This window comes from Aspergillus karnatakaensis (assembly GCF_047715665.1).
Source record: "Aspergillus karnatakaensis strain CBS 102800 unplaced genomic scaffold BJY04scaffold_28, whole genome shotgun sequence".
NCBI classification, from domain to species: Eukaryota; Fungi; Ascomycota; class Eurotiomycetes; order Eurotiales; family Aspergillaceae; genus Aspergillus; species Aspergillus karnatakaensis.
This window is the reverse complement of record NW_027395740.1, coordinates 27,454-44,306: the sequence shown is the minus strand read 5'-3', so window position 1 is coordinate 44,306 and position 16,853 is coordinate 27,454. Positions and strand designations below refer to the sequence as shown.

Genomic DNA, 16,853 nt, shown 5'->3' with positions numbered 1-16,853 from the left:
GCAAGACACCCGTTAGATTCAGGCTCATTTGGCACCTGTAGTATTTCCCCTGAACATACACCACCTATAGAATAAATCAAATAGTTATTCTTTCTAGCAGGTACAGTAACTAGTCAAATGCCCATTGACCCTTTTGGGCTAAAGGGTCACGTGTAGTTAGTTACCTATCCGGCACCGTACCTGGCTTTCCAAGGTTCTCCTTAAGAAAACAACCATCATAGTGGTCGCATGATTTCGACATGTCAATATTCCTCAAAAGAGCTCTCCCAATTCGTGCTCTGCGCCCTCGGTCCACTTACCAACGAATACCCAAGCTGCAAGCAACCCAGTCAACCTACGATAGAGAAGCATTCATCGGCGAACCATATGATACCGGCCGATACAACTCCATCGCAGAAGCCATCACAGAGTATTATCCAGGTTCAAACATAAAAGAAGAAGTATTTCCACGCTGGGGCTTTGCCTCTATAGATGCACATACAAAGACGACACGCAATGGAAGCGATTGGTAGACAGAATGCACAAAGACCTCCGGTTCTCCCTATGGCCGAAGACCGCCTGGATCTACTCCCCTTCCACGAAATCACCATCATCGAAGACCCTGCTAAATACAACGGCGCAACACCCCACGACATCCGTGATCACTTCAAGCTCTGGTCGCAAGACGAACTCACCCGCATTTTAATAGACCCCACCAAACGAACCGGCTTCTGCTATGGCCCAGGTGGCGCGAAGCCATATCCAATAGAACAAGTCCTCGGCCCTCGATTCAACCACTGTCTTTTCGTCGACGAGATCTGCTTGGAGTTCCTGGACCACGAACCTGATAATCCCGTGGTCAAGATCGTCGCTAGATCATGGGAACAGCCTGAGCCCGAAACTGACCCTAACCCTGAACCAACGCCGGATTGGGACATATATCCGGGTGTGGAATGGGAAGATGGCCAGACAGATAGCGTGGATGAGGATGTTGGGTGGATGTATGTCGAAGTCATGAATTACTGCGACTGGTATAGACAGTTTGTGGATTTCCACAGCTGGCAGGATTGGTATAAACGGCCGCCTGTCGTGCCAGATTTCTTGACTTTCTGGAAGGAACCAGACCGCTTGCCGGGTTATTGGAGGAAGAATAAGAAGAGAGATGCCTGATGGGGTTTCTCTATTTATCTCGCATCACTCACGATATTGTAGAGCATCATTCTGAACAACCCCCCACGACTTGCGAATGCGCAGCCCCCAGTTGCAAGTTCGATGTACAATAGACTAGCCAGAAACATACTATCCTCTAAGCAAAGCACCTCGTACATCTTACATCGTCATCAAAGTCCTCTGGAGCTCCCTGTACAGTTTCCATGTTCATATCCACCCCACCTTCCACCCACCCGTACGAATTTGCATGGCAAACGGAACCCCCGAGGTCCCAAGGGGGGTCAAAAACACAACCTGATATCCCTACCTCGCAATCAAACACATCCAAAAGCCACAGAAGGCCCGAAAGAGTATCAATCTCTGAGGGAAAGAACGATGGGCACTCCCACCTGTTGCACCTTCCTCGCAACGACGAACTTCGTAAATACTACTGGAGGGAGAAACGGCTACCCCAGATCGGCAAGAGCCAGCTGGAGGTCATATTATTTTCGGAAGCTGCGATGGGGCGCTAGTCATATAGGGAAGGAACGATCTCCCATCGCACCTTCCTTCTAAACTTGATTACAACTGGGGAAGGAACGACCGGTCGACCCACGCAAGATAGGCAGGAGCGATGCTTGTCTAGCTATAAGGCATATAGATAGCTTGAAAGCCTTTTATAGTCTTGGCAGTACCGTTCTATGACGTCTTTGCTTCAAGATACTCGATTTGGTGGGTAGATAGCATTCCATTTCGTGGAAATGATAAGGTAGATACATTGCATTTCAATCAAACATTTCGAAACATACCAAGTGCAAGACATGATGGTAGGTAGATAATCTCAAGCAAAACAGTCCCAGTATCATAGGATAGAATCAAACAAAGTCATCAGATATCTCCGTCTCCATCACCGTCAGTTCTCTTGTAACGCCGAGTATATCACCTCTTCCGGTGGATATATCCGACAGCCTGTAACCTCACTCGTACTCTTCCCCCCAGAACCAGCCTTTGCCGCCGCGGTAGCACGCACAATTGAGTATTTGTAGATCTTCTCGACCTGGGCAACGATTTCGTAGGCGTCGCGGTGCCAGTCGAGGAGCCAGAAGGAGTACTAATGTAGTACATTAGCCAGGTCTTGGTAGAGGGAATAAGTCAATGGGGAAGGGGAGATATGAACATACCCGACTCTTCTTATCAATGTGAACAAAGGCATAGTAGCTCGCGTCCGTGATAAGTCCGTAGATCTCCGAGTCCTTTCCTGCTTTTTTCCTGGCGTGGTGGATCGGTGCTGGAGACATTCATACCTGTTAGCTTACCTTATACTCAAAGTTTCTCACTGAAAAATAGAAGAACAGAAGAAAAATACAACTTACCCATCAGCTTAAGCATCGTCCAAACACACACCCTCCCTTCCTTCCTGGCCCTAACAACTAACAACGTAACATCGAGGTCCTCCGGATCACCCGCAAAGATTGCATGGTCGACTTTCCCTGTTAACCGTGCTCGCCGTCCCTGAGTCATAAATGGCATATGAAGTCTCCGCTTGCCGGTGATGTGGATCGATCGTATCCCAAGAAGATTGGTGTAATCAAGGGGCCGCTGGATCTCAACAAGGAGAACACCAAGCCGTGATTTGATGAAGACGTCGAGTGATTTGATCTTGCTATTCGTGTATTCGGCGTGCCAGATTTTGTCTGCAATAGATAAAGAACGCTGTTAGTATATTATCTCACGGGTGGGATGGGCAGAGCTAAAAAGAATACGTACGAATCGCCTTCGTAATCCCAATAATCCGCTCACTGCATTCAAGATCCCTCGTCCAATCTCTGATAGTTCTTTTCTTGCCCATACTCACCAGCTCGAATTCGATGGCGACGAGGCTGGTGTCGGGGCCTTTATCTGGTCGGTCGTAGCCGAGTTTCTTCTTCAGGCGCTTCTTTTGGGCTTCTTTGAGCATGGTTTTGCGTAGGTAGGAGGGGGAGATTGTTGAGAAAAGGAGGTGTGTGTAGGAGCGGAGGTCTTTGGTGAGGTTCATGGTGGTTAGTTTGGGGGTTGTGGTTTTGTGGTTTTGTGGTTTGGTATTGATGTGCTTGGAGCTGGTATAGTGGTGAAAAGGGGTATATTGGTGGAGACTGAGAGATGCAGAAGATACAAGGGCTTGCCATGACTACAGCTATGGCAGAGACTTCTTGAGCGTGGCTATGTTGGTAGAGTTTGTGATGTTGATAGGTTGGTGTGGTGTAGTAGGTTCCGGGCCTATGGATGTGTACGGAGGTCGAATCCGAATGTGTAGAAGCCGTAAAATGACGTACTTGAATGCGTCTTTGAGATAGATAGTCATTTCACCTAAATTGATATATAGATGTAGAAATGCTGCCAAAAGGGCCTTCATTTTGTCTCGAGATCTATGGAGCCCTAACTCGCTGATGTACAGCTCTCTGCATGACGCAGTACTGCATGAATATAACAACGCCAGTAAAGGTAGTATGCAAGGGCACTGCAACATTATTTCGACAACATATTTGATCCTGTACTACTAGTAGAAGAGGTCTCCTTTAGGAGCAGCAATCAACCGACACTCAGGTTACACTTTGACCCGTCACGGCACAATTCTCTCGGTACATATAACAAGAGTACCCGCTTGTACCCCTGAATCCGCCAGCTACCTGTTCGTCTGTTACAATGTCTTTAGCCTTCTTCTTAGCCCTCGCAGCATGCCTGCTGATCCTTCACTATGTACGAACAACCATAAAACACGCTCTGCGAGCCCGCACCTGGGGCTGCGCACCACCCCCACGCTACCCCACAGATATCCTGGGCCTAGGAACCCTAAAGGAAGCGCTCAAGGCTAACAGGCAAGGTACAATCCCAGTCCTTTTACAAGATCGCATAGAGAAGGTCTCCTGCCTCGAAAATCGCCCCGTGACCACATTCCTCATCCGCCAGATGGGTCGCGACAACATCTTCACCTGCGACCCTGCAAACGTCCAAGCAATGCTCGCTACCAAGTTCAAGAACTTTGAATTGGGCTCTATCCGTCGACACACACTTTACCCTATGTTCGGGGAAGGTATCGTAAGCCTCCCCTGGTTTATCCTATATGGGACAACATAGCATCATAACCCTAACACCTGACCCCCATCTTCGTGCTTGATCTAGTTCACATCAGACGGCCCCTCCTGGACACACTCGCGCGCCCTCCTACGCCCCCAGTTCACACGCGATCAAGTCAGCGACCTCGACCTCGAAGAGCGCCACGTGCAACAAGCCATGCGCGCGATGCCTGTTGACCCAGCCACACGCTGGACATCCGAGATCGACATCCAGTCTATCTTCCTGCGTCTGACAATCGACTCAGCCATGGAGTTTCTCTTTGGCAAGAGCTCAAATAGCCAATCCGAGGCATTGCGGAACGGCGGTACCCTACCGGCTGACCACTTTTCCTACCTCTTTGACCGCGGCCAGTGGTTCGTTGCGCAACGATCGCGGTTTGAGCGGCTCCATTGGCTTGTCGACTGCAAAGAGAGCAGAGATATTGTACGGAAGGTGCACGACTACGTGGATGGGTTTGTTGAAGCAGCGCTGAAAGCAGCTTCAACTTCAACATCGAACAAGCAAAAGAGAGAGCAAGAGAAAGGAAAAGACTCATCCCAAAGCTACATCTTCCTCGAAGCCCTAATATCCACAACAAAAGACCCCATCGAGCTGCGCTCACAATGTCTAAACATCCTCCTCGCCGGACGGGACACCACGGCCTCGCTCCTCTCCTGGTCAATCCTTATGCTTGCGCGGCACCCCAAAATCGTTACTTCTCTGCGTGAGTCTATATTGGCAGATTTCGGCCCGTATAAACCAAATCAACACGACAAAATCACCTTCACGTCCCTGAAATCCTGCCGCGCTTTGCAGCACTTCCTGCTCGAAACTCTCCGCCTCTTTCCCTCAGTCCCTATCAACCGGCGCACCGCAAACACAGCTACAACCCTCCCCACGGGCGGCGGGAGATCCGGTACCGAGCCGATCTATCTCAAGCCCGGCTCGTCGGTGATCTACAGTCCGTTCGTGACGCATCGAAGAAAGGAGATCTGGGGTGAGGACGCGGAGGAGTTTAGGCCTGGGAGGTGGGAGACTTTAAAACCCGGGTGGGAATATCTGCCGTTTAATGGCGGGCCGAGGGTTTGTTTGGGGCAGTTGTTTGCGGTTACAGAGGTTGGGTATGTGCTTGTGAGGATTTTGCAGAGATTTGAGAGGGTTGAGGGGGTTGAGGGGGCGATGGGGATGGAGGGGATTGGGTATCGGGTTAATTTGACGGTTATGCCGAGGGGCGGTGTTGTGGTGAGGATGAGGGAGGTGGTGCTAGAGGATGGCGATGGGGAGGGAGATGGAGATGGGAGTGGAAAGGGCTAGGACCGGAATGGATGAGGGTTGTGTCGAGGAGAGCGAGTACGGTTTCTTGGTCATGGTGTTTAGGTGCTGATTTCTTCTAGCCTGGTTACACGGGTTGAAACTGGTGATGCTGTCCTATGTTTATTTGCTGTAGTTCCTGGCTGGGTCCTGTAATTACCTGTTGTGGCTTTTGGTTGGGCTTGGATCCGAATATTTGATCTGAATCGTTGCTCTAGGGGGTGTAGTAGAATGTAGAGATCGTGACTGAGTCGATGAGTGGAAGTGGAAGTTGGTGACAGAGTCTCCGGCTGATAGCTGTACACGTCTTCATGCAGAGACACGTAGCACTGTCACCGCTACCAGCGGAGACACTTGAGAAGACCGGGTGACAGGTCAATTCGGTGTCAATATTGGACTTTTTATTGATGAATCTCCCTCTATATCATGTAAATCATGGTCCATAACTCATTATAGTAAAGCAGAAATACGCCGATGTGACTATAGACATAGAATCATAAGCAAGAGTCAAAAATGGGGTTCATCGCGTCACCTCAAACTCGAAGGACCGGTCTCCCTGGCCGAAAGGCACAGCTTCGGCATTCTGGTCGTATAGCGTGCGCTCGAAATACTTCACTGTTCCGTCCTGTCTCACTAGTATAACCGTCTGCTTTTGTGTCCCGTATGGGCCGTGCAAGTACGACTGGTCGAGGATATCGTTGCCGGCTTCGGCCTCTTTCTTCACACCATGTCCTTCCGCACATTTCGACCGCTCTGGCGCATTTTCACCAGCCGTAGCAGGAACCCGAGACTGCTCGGCCTTCCCCTTCTCTCTCGTCCCGATAAGGGGAATAAAGATGCTTTTCCTGAAATCGGGAAGATAATCCTCCGCCGTCGCGTCCTCCCCAAGCGCCGGTAGCGTATTCGTATTTAGCACCTCCAAAAACCTCTGAATCAACTCCTCCTCCCCCTCTCCCTTCTCAACAGCAGCCCCAATCGCTTCACTAACCAGCTTCTCCCCATCCAAAATTTTCGGCCAGCTCCGATCGTCAAAAACAGTATTACTCAGCCCCTTTGTCTGCCCTTGTTTCTCTGCAATCCACGAAATCTGATCCAGCGCACTTGACCGATTACTCACAATCGCCAACGGCTCCCCCACGTATCCACAAACCAGGCTGAACCCACCGACATTCCGCGCGGTAGGGCTATTTACCATTTCCTCCACGTATGTACTTATCGGCTGGTCTGGGGTCCGAGTGAGCCAGTTGTTGACGATTGCGCCGCGGGATTGCTGGCCTGTGGCAGCGTCGGTGGTGCGCTCGCGGTAGTTTGTAAGAACGGCGACTTTGCCGGACTTAGTTATCCCCATCCATGTGCCTTGAGTTGCGCGAGCCAGGTCACGGCCGCCGAGAATGTGGGTGTTCGGGGAGGGCCAGAAAGATGCTGGGGCGGTTGGGCGGCGGAGGTATTCCTGGTTAGGTTGGAGTTAGCTTGCACTCTATAAAACTGACGGTGAGGGGAAGTACATCTCTATTGTTTATGATTATTAGAGAGTAATCAGGGTGCTCTGTTGATATTAATGCAATACACATGGTCGTTTCGATATTTTGGAGGTGAAAGGAGAAAGTGAGTGAGAGTTGGACTCGGGAGGAAGATGAAGCCTGACGGAGGTTGACAACAGGCCTACCGGAGTAGTTGGGCACGTGCAGGACAACAGATGGGCATCACCGGTTGGCCTTGAGCAAGACCGTCTTTAATTTAGGTCTATTTGATTTCCAGTACTAGAGCAGTTTCATTGAAGTCGTACCTAGTGATCAAGCTTATTTATTCCCTGTCATAGTTAGTATAGTTGGAGTTGATCTGCGCTCCTCCGGTTGGTTTGCTATGGCATCATCCACGTTCAGTTATAGGCACGGATCCTTTTATTTGAAATGCCCAGAGCTTCTCTTTCATGTTTGCGCAATCAATACTATATTGAAGAGCTGATAGAACGGTTAGGGGCTACTTTCTATTTACTCTTAAAGAAGACCGAGGCGTACGCACCATCGAACTATTGGACACCAAACTCAATAGTTAGCACAACTCGAGATAGGGATCAATGCAAAATGGAGGATCTTGGTGCTCAATCCTTACGATGTGTACGCAGCTATAACTAAAAAAGGGTGTACTTCAACTCTGAGGTTTGATATAAGTAGGTAATGGTAGTAGAAGTTTTGACCATGACGTCAACGAAGTTGGAGGTTTGCCGCGATTGACTCGCCTACCTGGTAATCTTGTGAAAGTTGATCCAAGACCTTCGAGCATCTTGTACCTTAGCAAGCTACGAGTATTAGTGTAGGACGCAAAGTACTCTCCGCCGCCCGGAGTACCTCAAGCACCAGTGAAGCTGCAGGGCTGAGGATTGATTCTCTGCTTACGGCTCGCCCAGCGCCCGAATCGGTCACACTCCGCACTCCATCCGGCACAGGCAAACCGGAGGCTCCAATTTTATCTTTGTCGCCTGTCTCAGTCTCAGCTTTCTGTCCTTTTCTTCTTCTCGCCTAATACTGATCCACAGACTTACACAATTCTCTCGCGCTGGCCGCTTCTTCCTTTTCATTCTCATCAACTCCCTTATCCTCAGTTTTGAGTCCATCTACCCCGCAGCTAGGCAGGTGATTGTCTAGCTCCGCATACGCATATCCCACCAAGCCGATAACTTCTCCCACGACCTGAGACATTCTGCTCAATCTACCCGTACGGGGATCTAAAAGCTCTCAATCGCCAAAGATGTTTGGAATAATCGCGGATCTCCTCTCGTAAGTCAGCATGCAGCCCCCGAGTCACCTTGCAATCCTAACCATCGTGAAACCCCAGCTCTATTCTTACAATTGCACTCCCTATTTTCGCTTCCTATAAAGCTCTCCGCTCCTCGGATCCTTATCAGTTAGCGCCATGGCTGATGTACTGGGTGGTCCTCTCCTCCATCCTCCTCGCTGAGTCGTGGACCGTCTTCATCATCGGCTGGATTCCCTTCTACAGCTGGCTGCGACTCTTTTTCTTCGCATACCTTGTGCTCCCCCAAACTCAGGGTGCCCGCATGCTGTACCAAGATTATGTCGATCCGTTCCTAGCACACCACGAGCGTGAGATTGAAGAGTTTATCGGCCGCAGCCACGAGCGTGCCAAAGCACTCGGTCTCCAGTACTTCTACCAGGCGATTGACTATGTCAGAGAGCGTGTGCTAGGTCTGCCTCCGCAGCGTCCTCCAACTCCTCCTCCGGCCACCGCGACGTCTTACGCCCAGTCGCTCCTGTCTCGATTTAACCTTCCCTCGGCCGTCGGGGGCACCAATCCAGCCCCGGCCAACGATTGGTACTCGGCGATCAGCTCCGCGGTGGCGGCCGTCACATCCCCAGGCGCCAGCCGGGAGACTCGCGCGGAGGAACTCTCCGCGAGCGGATCTCTGCTCCCCCAAGAGTTCGAGGCCAAATCGCCTGCGGAAAAGGCAAAGTTCTACTCCAGCCAGCGGCACATGTTAGATGTGCTCCGAGACGCTCTAATGAAGGAAGAGCGCAACCTCGACAATGCCCCCGAAGAGGATGACGATCTCGCCTATGGTGGCGCTCCTTTGAAGAAGAACCGCAGCGACAACTCCTTCGACCACATCGAGCATGAAGATACACGAGACCGGTCACCCAGTCGGCGCAGTGGCCACCGAGGATCTGGCTGGAACGAGTCGTCTGTAGCTTCCGGGGTCGAGTTCGCCCTGCGAACCGTGGATGCGATTACCCGGGAGAGGGAACGCCGTTAGACTGACCCTTATTTGAAGAATGTATGCTGTTTGTTCTAGTGTGCCGGTGTTTTTTTAAGACTGTGGATATGAATTTGATCTGCATGCATGTGCGGTAAATGTACGTACTACGTAGTAAGCTCGAACCACACCAAAAGGCTGGAGAGAAGATCCGAATCCAACCGCATTGAAGCGGCATACTGACGTACGTCATGGTGTCTACGTGCATGGGTTTACAACAGCCTTTTATCCCTGCCCAATATGACTGCCTATACTTTAGCTTAACTTTTTTCTTCGTCTGTTCCAGAATGGCACTGGCCTCGGATCTCCCCGCCGGACATAAGCCTGTCAATTCCTTGGGCTGTCTCGGTCTCAGTGACATCAGCGCTGTCAGCATGTGGCTTGACACTGCAGTCGAGTCCGTCTCCTTACATCGAGAACACGCGACAGACGGTCACACCAGACGATGCACAAGTCGGATATGAGGCCCTATGCTGCCTAGGGGGCTGAGTAGAGGTATGAGTCAACCCTGGCCCCTTGGACTCATTCAAAGAGCTCTAAGTGGACGGGCGTGGGATGTTCTTTTGTGCTTTGACGAGGCTAAGGAACAAAATGAGGCCGAGTGGCACAGAAGGAAAGGCTAAGGGTGGAATACGAGTACTGTATTGGTAACTGATACTCGGCGTGGGAGGCTGGGCTGGGCTGTGGTTTACCGGTATGGTACGGTACCTTTGTGGCGAGCAGGTTGAAACGGTGCTGGCGTTCTTGGTGCTTTGAAGGGGAGAAAGATATGGTACGGAATGGAGTATTATTAGGACGGATTCGATGAATCGTTCGATCGATTTCAATAAAATTCCAGAAGAAAGCAGGAGGATTGGTGATTGAACTGAGAGAGAATCAATGCAGAACAATAATCCGGCCAAGCTTGGCAGACTGTTTTGCCGCCTCCACCCGATGCATTTCTAGAGTTTGACCGGGAGGAATCATGGTCGAGAGGAGCGAGAGGAGGGAGAGGAGGTTTATTTTATGTTATTCTAGACCCTAATAGCTAGACAAGGTTAAATTACAATCATGGGAGGAATATCTGGAGGGTGCGTTGAGAGAGACAGGATTTCTTTTTTCTTTACGATACCCATTGATTCGGTCAGCCTTGCACCACCACCGAAGCGCAAAAAGGGTGTTTGTAAGAAAAAAAAAGGAACCCGAAATCCTTTCCACCCTCTCTCCAGAAGACTTTGACCTCTTCTTTCCCTCCCCCCTCTTTTTCCCCCCTTCTCTCCAGATCTATCGTCGTTGACCACGACGCTGAAAAAACAACCGCTGGTGGTCTTCGTTTTTTCCCTGTTTATTCCTCCCCCCCCAGAGTGTCGTGATATCCCTCTCGTCACTTTCGTTTTCCCAGCTCCGTTGTGTGTGTGTGGGAATTCTGGATGTGGGATTGTCGAGCGTGTACCTCTAGTCGTAACACGCCTCTGACATCGCTTCGACTCTGTCACCAGGTCTAACGATCTCTCGCCTACGAGCATCGTTTCTTCTCTCCTCTCTTCGACTCGACTTTTGTCAAATCTAATTCCTTACCTGTCTAATGAGCTCGATCCCTCAGCAGCCAGGCCTTCAACCTCAAGGACAGAGCACCTCGACCCAGGCCGCCTCGCACTCTACTACCCCTTCTCTCAGTGGGAAAGCCTCGCCCCAGGCGCCCACTCCGACCTCGACCTCGACCGCGGTGCCTCGTTCCTACGCAAACGCGACCAAGAAGTCCGCGACGGACTCAACCGCCGCCACTCCCGTCACCGTGGGTGGCCCATCGCAACATGGGAAGTCGAACTCAACATCTGTGAGCGGCAAACCCATGCAGCAATCCCCGAACCCGACCATCGTGAATGGCGCCCCTGCTTCGGGTCCCCCCCAGCAGGGCGATCACGCGAAGAAGCCGTCGGTGACCATCACCGCCGACTACAACCCCAGCAGGGCCCAGGCCGGTGGACGTCCCAACAGCCTCCAGTTCGGCTTCCAGTCCTCTTCTCCGAACATGGGCAATCCCGCTGTGCTGGCGAACCAGCCTCAGTCGGGTCTGGGTGTCACGCCTCCTATTAACCCTCGTGCGACCTCACCGCAGACTTCGCCCTCGCCTATCCCGCAGCCCGCCTCGAGTGGTGGCAGGCCACCGCCATCTTCATACCAGGGACAGATGAACTTTGGCAGCTTTGGAAATGCGGGTGATAATGTAAGTGGTGCCTTGTTTTGTTGTTGTGATAGGTCGAGTTGGAATTTTCATATTTTTTCCTCATGATCTGCATTTTTGATCTACTCGAGGGATTTAGAGTGGAGAAGGACGAAACTTTCCGTTTATGACTTTTCTTTATCCCCTGTGGCTACTAACAAGTTTCTTTCACAACTCAGGCTCAAGCTCCCCTTGGACCCGGTCCTCAGTCAACTCACCTGCGCCGCGAATCCTCTCAGTCGACCCACAGTGATATGAGCAATCATCTGGGTGGCGGTCCTGGCCGCGGTGGCTATCCCTATCAGGGTGGCCGTGGCCGTGGACACTCGCAGTCCGGTCATCCCAACCAGATGTACTCGCCTACACCTAACTACCGTACCCCCGCCCAGGGTCGTGGTGGTCACAACATGGGCCCTCAGTATCATGGTCCCAACCAAGGACGTCCCATGCCCGGTTTCCCTTCGCCGACTCCTGGCCGCAGCCCAGCGCTCGCCAACGCACATCCCGTGACTCCCCAGATGAGCCAGGTCCCAATGGCCCACGCGCAGATGCCTCCTCAGCCCTATGGCGCTTATCCTCAACACATGGGCCCACAAGCAGTGAGATCACCCCCTTTTCTTCCCCACCACAAGCCGCCTTCGCGCCGCGGTTTCTATAACAAGAGGAAACAAGGCGCACCCCGTGTCCCAGGCTCCCGGATTGCTTCATTCTCCCATCCCCAATCCCAATCCCAATCCCAATCCCATTTTTCTTTTCCTCCTCCAAACTTGGCCCCAGAAAGTGGACACTTTGAACAATATCTAACAGTGGTTAAACACAATCAGACCTACCCATATGGCGACCCGAACTACGCGTACTACCAGGGCTACCAGTACATGGCCCCTCCCTCGCCGCAACCCGGTCCCCGCCCCATGCCCTACCAGCAGTCGCCATATATGCAGAATCAGTTCCCTGTGCCGCAGGGTCCCCCGCAGGCAACTTCGTTGTCGCGAACTCCCTCGCAGGTTTCTGACCGTCCTGGCTCCAGCTTAGGCCAGAACCAGCCCGCTGCTGTTCCGTCGACCCCTGGCCACACACATACTCCTTCTCGCTCGTCCACCACATCCGGTGCCGCTAAGCCCGCGTTCGTTATTCCTCAGCAGACAAGAAAGGCTATCACCATCCGCGATCCCGACAGCGGTAACGTGAAGACCTTCGAAAAGGCACCAGCATCCCCTGCTCGCGCCTCTCCTTCCCCCGTCAAAATTGCCACACCTACCCCTACTCCTCCGCCACGAACTGGTAGCAGCACCGACCACACTCGCTCCCAGTCGCTCTCTGCCAAGACGGCTGCTGAGAAGAAGCAGGAGCTGAAGGACGCTGTTCTCCAGAAGGTGCAGCAAGAGCAGGCCGAGGCTCGCCGCAAGGCCGAGGAAGAGGAGGCTACTAAGGTCAAGAAGCAAGAGGAAGAGGAGGCCGCCCAAAAGAAGAAGGAAGAAGACGAGGCGCGCCAAAAGAAGGAGCAGGAAGAGGAGGCTGCCAAGAAGCAGGCTGCTGAAGAAGAGGCTGCCCGCAAGGCTATGGAGGAGCTTAGCTTGAAAGAGAAGGAGAAGGAGCAGGAGAAGGAGAAAGAAATTGCTGCTGCCGAAGCCAAGCCTGCTGAACCTGCACCTGCAGATGAGGAAGAAGAAATTGATTTCGATGCTATCGAGAAGGAGATGGCTGAACTCGAGGCCAAGGAAGCCGCTGCCGAAGCCGCCTACTATGCGAAGAAGCAGGCCGAAAAGGAGGAGCGTGAGCGCAAGGAGAAGGAAGAGCTAGAGGCTTACGAGGCTAACATGAAGCAAGCCGAGCGTGAGGCCGAAGCTCTCGAGGAAGCCAAAGAGAAGAAGCGCGCGGCTGGTGAAGAGGCTGTCAACAAGGACAAGGATCTGTTTGCTTCTCTCAAGAAGGGTGGATTCTCTGCTACTGAGACCAGCACTCCTGCCGACAGTGGTACTGTTACTCCCGTTTCGGACGTCTCCATGCCTCCTCCCGCCAAGCCCGCCAGCGCAGCCGGCAAGCAAAAGCCTGCGGCCCTCAAGCTAGAGACTACCAAGGCCGTCGAGCCCCCTCAGCCTACGCCTGGTATGAAGTCTCTGCACTCCGCTCGATTCGTGGACGACCTGAGCAAAATCGACTACCCCGCCGCTATCGCCTCTCCCAACCCGGCTCTCAACACAAGCGCGCCATCGGACCGCAAGTTCCACTACAACAAGGAGTTCTTGTTACAATTCCAGGCTGTATTCAAGGAGAAGCCCTCCATTGACTGGGACTCACGTGTCCGCGAGACCGTTGGCGATACCGATTCGTCCCGTCCTCAATCTGCCCGCACGCCGATGGCACGCAACCCATCCCGTGGTGGTGCTCCGGGATTCCAGATGGGTGCTTTCACTCAGTCAGCATCACTACCACCTGGTACCACCTCCGCAGAGCGATTTGCCATGTCCAACCGCACCCCCTCCGGTATGGGAGCTAACCCATTCGGCACAATAGGTCGATTCCCCATGGGTGGTAATGCTCCGGTCATGAGCCGCGCCAACTCTTCTCACAACATGTCTCCTCGCGTGGCCTCAAGCAACCGCTCTGGCACTCGCACCGGCAGCAAGCGTGAGAAGAACCAGGCCAAGAAGGAGGAGGAGATGGCCAAGTCAATGCCTCTTACTGCCGGAAAAGAAGTTCAGGGTCTTCAGGTGTCCACATCCGGATGGAAGCCACGCAGTATTGGTCAGGCTCCTGCTGCTGGTGGACCCACACCTGGTGGCCACATGCCTCCAGACGTTGTTCAGCGTAAGGTCAAGGCTGCTCTTAACAAGATGACTCCCGAGAACTTTGAGCGTATCTCTGGCCAGATCCTCGAGATCGTGTCCCAGTCCAAGGACGAGTCAGATGGACGCACTCTGCGCCAAGTCATCCAGCTTACCTTCGAGAAGGCCACTGACGAAGCTCACTGGGCTTCGATTTATGCCAAGTTCTGCAAGCGTATGCTTGAGAGCATGAGCGGCGAGATCAAGGACGAGAACATCCGTGACAGGAACGGCAACGTCGTTGCTGGTGGCAGTCTGTTCAGGAAGTACCTCCTCAACCGCTGTCAAGAGGAGTTCGAGCGCGGTTGGAAGGTCAACCTGCCTCCTAGGCCTGAGGGTGTCACCGAGGAGGCTGCTATGATGTCCGACGAGTACTATATTGCCGCTGCCGCCAAGCGTCGTGGTCTCGGTCTCGTCAAGTTCATTGGTGAACTGTACAAGCTAGGCATGTTGACTGAGCGTATCATGCACGAGTGTGTCAAGAAGCTCGTTGACTACGAGGGTATTCCAGACGAGGCTGAGGTCGAGAGTTTGACCAGTCTTCTGCGCACCATCGGTGCCAGTCTCGATGCTTCCGAGAAGGGTCCCGCCATGATGGACGCTTACTTTGCCCGCATCAACCTTATGGTGCAGACACCCAACTTGCCCAGCCGTCTTAGGTTCATGTTGTTGGTATGTTGTCATCCTATCTTTGCTTTGATTCGCAAGCTAATCTACGTAGGATATCATTGATCTGCGCTCTGCGCACTGGAAGTCGAAGGATTCGGACAAGGGTCCTAAGACCATCCAACAGATTCGCGAAGAGGTATGTTTGCCATCCATTTCCATAACTTACCTCGTACTGACTTCTCCAGGCTGCCCGTGCTCAGCAGGAAGCCGAGATGGAACGCGCCCGCCAGCAGGCCAACCGCGGAGGTGGTGGCCGTCCCGCCATGGGCCGTGGTGACTCCCGTAACTTCTCAGGAGGTTACGGACAGGCACCCCCGCCGGATTACGCTTCCAGCAAGGTTGGAAGTGACGATCTTCGCCGACTCCGCACCACCCGTACCAACCAGCCCATGTCCTTTGGACCTTCGAGCATGCTCGGCTCCCGCAGCAACAGCGGACGCAAGAACCTCGGCCCTGGTGGCAACTTGGTTCGTGGCAGCGACGACAGTGCTGCAAGCAGCCGGACTGGAACTCCCCCTGCCGGTAAAAAGGAAGATAAAGAGGCCGCATCCTCGATGAATGCTTTCAGGTATGTCCCTTGATCAATATAAAGACGATGCATTTACTAACCATACCAGTGCCCTGGCTCAACTGCAAGACCAGGACAACATGGCCACATCTCCTCCCTCAAACCCCACCTCACCTCTGTTAACAAAATCGCAACCCGCTGTTGAGCGTCGACCCTCGGCAACCCCATCCACCAAGGATGGCGAGGAAGCATCATAGATTGTTTGTTCTTTGGCAATGATAATGAAAAATGATTCCGTTCTTCTGGAAAGATTCCATTTTACTCGTCCCTTCCATCATCATCACCAATCATCCTCTTCTTTTTGACACTAGCCACCGTCATCCATGATCATGTCATATGAACTCCCAATCCCCTCTTCCTCTCATTGCCTCGATTGCCACATTAATCCTCGCCCTTCTCCACGACCACCGACTTCGATTTCGATACCGATTTTCTCGAGTTTTCCGTCCTAAAAGTGAAGAAAGAGTATTGATCGAGCTCGCGCATTGTTGCCTTTGCTTCTGGTTTACTTTTTTTTTTCTTATTTATTTAGTCATGTTAGTTATAGAAAGAGGCGTCCTTTTTTCTTTCCTTTTTTTCCCCTTATGCGAGGTTCTACTTACCTTACCTCTCACTTACTACATTACCTTGTCTACATTCGATTCAATTGTACAATGTATTGAATGAATGCCACTTCGTTTGTGTTAAATGCCATCTTTCCCTGATTTCTAGGGGCGCGGAACCAAGCAAATCAGAGCAATGCTATGAATGCTATGCTGTGCTTTGCTATGCTAAGTATGCAAATGGGTGAGGTAAAGCTAGCTACCTAAGTTACCCACCTGCCCCATGCACCTCCCCATAACCAGGACCAACACTCAGACCCTCCCAAGCTGGCATCAACAGCAACAGGTGAAGGAGATTCGATTGGAACAGGAAAGGCGTTAGATTGATAAAACAGCGATTCCTTTCCCTGCACTGGCCTGCTCAACTAACTAATGTGCTCTGCTCTGCTATGCTCTGCATTGCATTTCTGCTCCTTCTCTTACCTCCATGGAATTAAACCTGCGAGACACAAGAAATGAGATTGGGGTAACTTAGATAGATGCGATATCTGTCCACGATCTAACTACAGTCAAGTCACTACCCAATGTACTTACTGAGTATATCTAATTTAATAAGTAAAAAATGGACGCCATCAAGCTCAATGTCCAGTTCATGCATTGGGGAGTGATTCACCCCTGTATCCCTGGGGTTTTCTTTCGTGTTTCCCGCTTTTTCAACCACTCTAGATTCAACACTACCGTT

General features: G+C 52.0%; 6 protein-coding genes across 6 annotated transcripts; 4 read left to right on the top strand and 2 right to left on the bottom strand.

Moving 5' to 3' along the window:
• The first annotated feature begins 212 nt into the window (after window positions 1–212).
• BJY04DRAFT_190645 (uncharacterized protein) lies at window positions 213–1,269 on the top strand. The gene has a single exon (XM_073711530.1). It carries the CDS (start codon window positions 472–474, stop codon window positions 1,147–1,149), a length of 678 nt encoding a protein of 225 aa, XP_073570502.1. The 5' UTR covers window positions 213–471; the 3' UTR covers window positions 1,150–1,269.
• A 772-nt stretch (window positions 1,270–2,041) lies between these two features.
• BJY04DRAFT_218843 (uncharacterized protein) lies at window positions 2,042–3,163 on the bottom strand (the record flags this gene model as incomplete). The annotated part of the gene is made up of 4 exons (XM_073716397.1): window positions 2,042–2,239; window positions 2,310–2,416; window positions 2,502–2,822; window positions 2,896–3,163. The coding sequence occupies 4 exons, from the start codon at window positions 3,161–3,163 to the stop codon at window positions 2,042–2,044; spliced, it is 894 nt and encodes a 297-aa protein (XP_073570501.1).
• Window positions 3,164–3,810: 647 nt separating this feature from the next.
• BJY04DRAFT_228108 (cytochrome P450) lies at window positions 3,811–5,633 on the top strand (the record flags this gene model as incomplete). The annotated part of the gene is made up of 3 exons (XM_073718765.1): window positions 3,811–4,203; window positions 4,288–5,379; window positions 5,616–5,633. 3 exons carry the CDS (start codon window positions 3,811–3,813, stop codon window positions 5,631–5,633), a joined length of 1,503 nt encoding a protein of 500 aa, XP_073570500.1.
• A 281-nt stretch (window positions 5,634–5,914) lies between these two features.
• BJY04DRAFT_190644 (NRDE family protein) lies at window positions 5,915–7,156 on the bottom strand. The gene is made up of 2 exons (XM_073711529.1): window positions 7,038–7,156; window positions 5,915–6,982 (listed from the first exon to the last, which is right to left on the bottom strand). The coding sequence occupies exons 1-2, from the start codon at window positions 7,101–7,103 to the stop codon at window positions 6,053–6,055; spliced, it is 996 nt and encodes a 331-aa protein (XP_073570499.1). The 5' UTR covers window positions 7,104–7,156; the 3' UTR covers window positions 5,915–6,052.
• A 1,123-nt stretch (window positions 7,157–8,279) lies between these two features.
• Window positions 8,280–9,550, top strand: BJY04DRAFT_190640 (HVA22/TB2/DP1 family protein). The gene is made up of 3 exons (XM_073711528.1): window positions 8,280–8,301; window positions 8,352–9,364; window positions 9,413–9,550. The coding sequence occupies exon 2, from the start codon at window positions 8,453–8,455 to the stop codon at window positions 9,302–9,304; it is 852 nt and encodes a 283-aa protein (XP_073570498.1). The 5' UTR covers window positions 8,280–8,301; window positions 8,352–8,452; the 3' UTR covers window positions 9,305–9,364; window positions 9,413–9,550.
• A 1,145-nt stretch (window positions 9,551–10,695) lies between these two features.
• On the top strand, window positions 10,696–16,250 carry BJY04DRAFT_69896 (putative eukaryotic translation initiation factor subunit eIF-4F). Its single transcript, XM_073720888.1, has 5 exons — window positions 10,696–11,510; window positions 11,687–15,004; window positions 15,054–15,137; window positions 15,187–15,569; window positions 15,619–16,250. Exons 1-5 carry the CDS (start codon window positions 10,869–10,871, stop codon window positions 15,764–15,766), a joined length of 4,575 nt encoding a protein of 1,524 aa, XP_073570497.1. The 5' UTR covers window positions 10,696–10,868; the 3' UTR covers window positions 15,767–16,250.
• Window positions 16,251–16,853: the final 603 nt, after the last annotated feature.

What these genes read in the sequence shown, in the direction of transcription:
- BJY04DRAFT_69896 (XM_073720888.1), top strand. Translation starts at nt 10,869, where the DNA reads ATGAGCTCGATCCCTCAGCAGCCAGGCCTTCAACCTCAAGGACAGAGC. An exon ending in GTCTTAGGTTCATGTTGTTG is followed by an intron (nt 15,005 to 15,053) that starts GTATGTTGTCAT and finishes TAATCTACGTAG; the next exon opens with GATATCATTGATCTGCGCTC. An exon ending in TCCAACAGATTCGCGAAGAG is followed by an intron (nt 15,138 to 15,186) that starts GTATGTTTGCCA and finishes TGACTTCTCCAG; the next exon opens with GCTGCCCGTGCTCAGCAGGA.
- BJY04DRAFT_190645 (XM_073711530.1), top strand. Translation starts at nt 472, where the DNA reads ATGCACATACAAAGACGACACGCAATGGAAGCGATTGGTAGACAGAAT.
- BJY04DRAFT_190644 (XM_073711529.1), bottom strand. Translation starts at nt 7,103, where the DNA reads ATGTGTATTGCATTAATATCAACAGAGCACCCTGATTACTCTCTAATA. An exon ending in TAATCATAAACAATAGAGAT is followed by an intron (nt 6,983 to 7,037) that starts GTACTTCCCCTC and finishes CAACCTAACCAG; the next exon opens with GAATACCTCCGCCGCCCAAC.
- BJY04DRAFT_190640 (XM_073711528.1), top strand. Translation starts at nt 8,453, where the DNA reads ATGTACTGGGTGGTCCTCTCCTCCATCCTCCTCGCTGAGTCGTGGACC.